General features: G+C 44.8%; 1 protein-coding gene across 1 annotated transcript; it reads right to left on the bottom strand.

Annotated features, from left to right (window-relative positions):
* Nucleotides 1-2,533: 2,533 nt before the first annotated feature.
* On the bottom strand, nucleotides 2,534-4,791 carry wfikkn2b (WAP, follistatin/kazal, immunoglobulin, kunitz and netrin domain containing 2b; the record flags this gene model as incomplete). The annotated part of the gene is made up of 2 exons (XM_080747677.1): nucleotides 2,534-4,114; nucleotides 4,606-4,791. The coding sequence occupies 2 exons, from the start codon at nucleotides 4,789-4,791 to the stop codon at nucleotides 2,534-2,536; spliced, it is 1,767 nt and encodes a 588-aa protein (XP_080603803.1).
* Nucleotides 4,792-5,820: the final 1,029 nt, after the last annotated feature.

Genomic DNA, 5,820 nt, shown 5'->3' with positions numbered 1-5,820 from the left:
CACACACACACACACACACACACACACACACACACACACACACACACACACACACACACACACACACACACACACACAGAATCTCCATATTTGGCTGGCAGAGATAATTATACTCGCTTTTGACAAACAGTCCAACATGACATTGTTAGTTTGATTTAATTCTTTTTATAAAAACAGGTAAACATTTACCAGAGTTGGTGTTTAGAATTCTCACAATCATGAGGAAAATGTTATCTGGATCAAGTGAGATGAAATAATATAATTTGGTTTAATTTGGTAGCAAAAGTGAACATGAATGGGATCAAAATAAGTTCACATAATAAATTGACCGTTAACGTAGGCCTACACATCTATTTGGAATGATGACTTTCATATATACATTCAAACAAGTACCACTATTACATACAGGTAGAAGGAATGGAACCACACAGAATCAGCAACCCAATTTGTATGGAACCAAAATAACCAAAATAACCCCCTTTGCAATACAATTAATTGTATGGAATTACAACCCACTGCATTCCCCTTTACTCATACTGTACCATTGAAAAGCCTGCTGAACCAGTCAGTCATTCAAAGTGATCGAAATCTGTAGATCCTTATGATAAAAAAATATATATATATATATATATATATATCAATCAAACATCTAAACAAAGTATGTATTGAAATCTACTGCAAATCCATGTATTCCTAATGGCCTGAAATGAAGACAATTGGTTGGTTACACGATGATCCAGACTTCAGTGCGGAGATTATTTATCTTCTCCAGGAGCTTCAACAGCTGCTTTAAGTGCAGGCCTGTGCTCCCAGGTGGATCATGGGACTTTAAAGGAACACCGTGCACAGGGTAATCTCCTTCTTCCCTCACAGCCCTGGATGGAAGAAACAGAGCTCCTCATCTGGGAAGAAGAACACCCTGGTCGACGCTCTGCTCCTTGCAGCCCAGAGACGCCTCCTGGCATGGCATGAAAGACATAACTCCAGTATGGGAGTGGATCTGAGGTTTACAGCTTGGGGTTCTTTACCCAATTAGACTGCCTCCAAGAGGAGTTTTTACAATGTTGCAGTGGGGTGGGCGTTCGGAAGGGGGGGAGGGGGGGTACTCGTGGCTGGAAGGACCCTGTTGCGGAGTTCTTCGGGGAAAGGGTGTAGTGGAGGGAGGGAGGGAGTCAAGGCTGCTCGGCATAAGGAGTGAGTGGGAGAGAGGGGCGACCAGGGTGGGCCAGGGACATGCTATTCCCTTCTCTCTTCCATCACTCCCTGTCAGAACAGCCACCCAGGTGCACTGCTATACAGCTGCCTCTCAGAGTCAGACCTGTCCCTGTCCTGCACGTAAAAAAGGGGATTTATAATCCCTGAATCGAATGTCAATGGCCTCGTATATCTACACGCTTCTGAGCTAGCCTTATTTAACCTTGGCCAAGGAATTTGTAAACGTTTGGAACAAATCAATGCAAAAATGAATTGAAAACAAATAATTGGCCCCAATATAAATGTACCTATGTATTGTTAAATGGACACAAATGAAGTTGAGAAGAAAATCCAAAATCTTTATTTTCTCACATCAAAACACAAAAGAATGCAAAATATCATCAAATAATATCAATATCTACAAAATTATCAGAGTGGATAATTGGAAACTTCTGCATAGTGAAGAGAGTGATGTACAAAGTGAGACAGCAGAGGAAAGAACATTAACACTATAATAAATAGCTAAAAAAATAAAAGATCAAAAACCCTATAAGTGTGTGACAAACAACAAAAAAATGAACTGCTGGAGTGGCTGATTTTGAAAAAAATATTGTTTATAAAATATATTACAACTTATCTATGTGCATGAACCAAATCTACTCTCACAGAGCACAGTACATGGAAGCAAATGATCTTTGGATGTACTTTAGTCACACAGTGCATCACGGCATGAAAGTCGATGAAACAAGACATATCAAGTGGCTTGATTTTTCCAAAGTCACATTCAGATGTTGAACATTGGGTGAAAAAGAAGGGGGTCGTATAAAAGCCTAATTTAATCAGGTAAAATGATGTGCATAAAACTTAAAACATTTATAAACACATGTTATGTGCTTCAAAGCAGGTCTGCAACCTCCATTTCCAGTGGAGGCAGGAGAGGGCAGGGGTCTGGGGATTAGGATACCGTAACAAGAGGATCATGATGAATGTCTCCTGTGTTCACGTACATGCTATTTCAATCAACAACACCAACGACTGAACCATAACAGATACGCTCCGCTGTAACAGACCACACGAAAGGACACCTCTGTACTGTACAACATAACATCACGCAATTAAGTTTACCCTTGAATCTTGAAAAACAATAACAACATTGTTTCTTCTTCTCGATAAAAACGTTGAAATTTAAGGCCCCCCTCCCCAAAAAAGAAAACATTACTGACTTGTGTTGTTCCCGAAGATAACAGTCAATTGGTGCCACAGTATACTGAGGATATGGTCTGCGAGGCAAAAGGTTAAGAACACATTATGATTTAAAGACATTTTTAAAACAGCCGCCTTACTGAGGGCTATTAGTGATGTCTTTAAGAATGTCACACGTGTTCTTGGAGATGACCTCTCGGAGCTTCCGTACGCGCCGGGGGCTGGAAGCGCCCACGTAGCTCTCTGGCTGAAGGACCGCCATGCCCTCGCTCACGTCTCCCATGACGATGACCTGGCCCTCTGCCGCCGCGCCGGTGATGTTCGGGCACGGGCAGTTCCAGTCCATGTTCAGGAAGGTGACCTCCAGGGGCTCCCGGCCAAAGAAGCGGAGCCCCATCTTCTCGTCCTTGAGGATCTCCTCCACGGTCACCAGGGCGTGGCCCGAGTCCCTCTCCTCCGTCAGCCCCGTCATGCGACCCAGGATCACAAAGTCGCTCTTGCAGAAGCTGGTCACCATCTTGCCGCGTGGCTTGCAGGCCTTGCAGTGGTGGTTCTTGGGATAGGGGCACATCTCTTCGCAGGCCTCCTTGGATTCAAAATTGTTGTCGTTGCCGCTGCAGCCTCCGTAGATGAAGGACTGGCACTGCCGCAGGGCGCTGCTGTAAGCCCAGCGTGGCTCGTAGGCCTTACAGGGGCCCTGCAGGCTGGGAAGACCACAGGGGCCCGACAGCTCTGGACCGCAGCATTGCATACACTCCTCGTACGTGTCGAATACCTTCCTTCGCTGCTGGTTATCTTTGTTGTTGTTGTTGTTGTTTCTGTTGTTGTTGCCATGGCAGTGGGTGAAGGAGAAGCAGGTGTTAGTCTTAGGCTCGTAGTACCAGCTTACTCGCTCCTGCTCACTCCCACAGTCCTCACCATTCTCAGGGGGTCTAAGGCACTCTTCCGCCAGACAACGGGTCACGTTCCGGGTCTCCAGGCTCTTGGGAGGCTGTGTGGGCAGCACGGTAAGTGGGTGGTGGGCCACGACTGACCCAGCGGAATTCTGAGCCGTACAGGTGTAGATGCCAGTGTCATGTGGCTGGGCATTATAGATGACCAGCTGACCGATGTTAGTGACAACCACGTTCCCTCGCACGTGATTGGGCCTCATCACCACTCTCTGCACCCCGTCCTCCTGCCTCTGTTTCTCCCAGGTGATTTCGGGTCGCGGGCGACCCGTCACATCGCACAGGAAGCTGGCCGTCTCGCCCACAATAACCGTCTGGCGCAAGGGGCTGCTGACCATGACGGGCGGCTGGGCTGCGGTAGGAGGCGGGATGGTCGCCTGGAGGGGTGCGGTGGTTGGACGGAGGGTGGTCTCCTGGGGCAACGAGGGGCTGGTGTTGGGCCAGGTCAGATGGAAGCGGCAGGTGACCACGGAGAGAGTGATGCCCTTGGAGCATGCCTCCGCATCCATGTAGCACTTGTTGTAGTAGGTCATGCCGTCGGAGGCACAGGTGAAGTGAGGCTCTCTTTCGCAGCGGTCGCGGCATTTGCACACCGGTTGGCCGTCCCATATGTCACATTCGGAGCCCTGCTGGGGGCACATGAAGCTGACACAAGTGGCCTCTTTGGGCATGCCCACGGGTCTGTTGTTTCCGACCATGATGCGCGCTGCCACACAACTCCGGTTCCCACAAACATTAGAGCAACACTTCTCAAAGGTCTCACATTCCTGTAAGAGGACAATAAAATTTACAATTACAATAAAATAAGTTTACAAGTTTAATATGTTTAATAAACATTCAGTTGTATACATGATAGTGTATATCAGGGGTCAGCAACCTTTTTGAATGAAGTGCCTTGTTTTTATTTTCTTGATAGTCAGTGACTTCCCATCAAAAATGCTGACATATGATTGTCAGGACATTGTTATGATTATCATTAGACTAGACTTCCTCCCAGTCAAAGTTCAGAGTCAGGATCTAATTTGCTGCAAATTAGGTGAATTAATTTAATTGACCACGTTTAAAACAATATTTGATTTTAAAATAAAAATCCTCTCTCTCACACTTCTGCCAGTGTGCAAGTGATCACCCTCTCGTGCCTATAAGGTTGCCTACCCCTGGTGTATATGGATAACATAAGTGTAGGCTATAACTTCAAAAAATGGAGTAGCCTAGTGATAACAACCATTATTAAAGTGAATAAATGTCATTAACACACCTGGTCAGATTCACACTCTCGTGTACAGGTACTCATGGCATCCACCCACAGGTTGGGGTTCATGTCATTGGGGCAGATGCCCGCATGTGAGTAGGCAACACGCGGCATGGCTCTGACAGGATGGTCCATCCACACTGACAGGCACGCTAGGAACCAGATCCAGCGTGGGAACAGCATCCACCACATCCCAGTGCAAAACAGAATTGTAAAAAAAAATAAATAATAATAATTGGGTGGAAAATGGAAAATTCTGTGATCCAGCGAGTATTTTCGGTCGATATACGAAAGCGAACCTTGGCGTGAAAAGCTGGAAAGAGTCGAGAACACGCTGTAATTTGTAAAACGGCTAGGCTATCAGTCTAAATTGATAACTGTCGAGGTCCACTTCGGCATCTAAATTCCGCAACGAGGATGCTCTATTTATACCACATGCTCAACAAAAAATAAGCGCCACACGTGCGACCACCGCTAACAACAACCCGCCAAGTATGACAGTTATGAATTGCTCCTGAGATGTTGAAAGAACTTACAAAAAAAGAAAAACACAGTGGTAAGCTATGGGCTGGGACTGGCGGGGCACCTGCCTGTTAAAAGGATTGCTGGTATCCCCATTTAACCCTTTGTGAGCCCAGAACGCACGAGGAACACCAGAGCGCATTGCGCGTAAAGACGCACAGAGCGCTGCTGATCAAACCAGTCGAATGGAGCTTGTTGCAGTAACAAGTGAACTGGCATTATATAGGCCTACCGTAAATAGCCCATACATCATTACTGTCATGTGAAGAAAATAAAGAAAAAAAACATGATATGAATGAACCAAAACATTTTCGATTTAGCCTATAACTTCGTTTAGGGCTCACATTTAGAAGGTGAAATAGTATGGTGCATGGTTTAATAAAATAAATGCACGTCACACTTAAATTAAAAATATTTCTCTATTTAAAAAAAGTTATAAATACAAGTCATATCTCCATACAATGTATCTCTATTTCTATCGGCTGTTTAAATCTTTGGAACACAGACAAAACATGCGTAGAATACACTATTTAATACTAACGAAGATAGTTGTAATGTAATGTAATAGATCCTATTTCACCCACAGCCTGCTGTATTCAGTTGTTTAAAATAATAGTCTGTTGATTAATACATTCTAATTAAGCCGAAAATAAATATAATCATTGTATAATTATAGGCTATAACCCTAAATATTAAATG

Source organism: Nannobrachium achirus (assembly GCF_963921795.1).
Source record: "Nannobrachium achirus genome assembly, chromosome: 18".
NCBI lineage: Eukaryota > Metazoa > Chordata > Actinopteri > Myctophiformes > Myctophidae > Nannobrachium > Nannobrachium achirus.
This window is presented reverse-complemented; position numbering and strand designations above follow the sequence as displayed.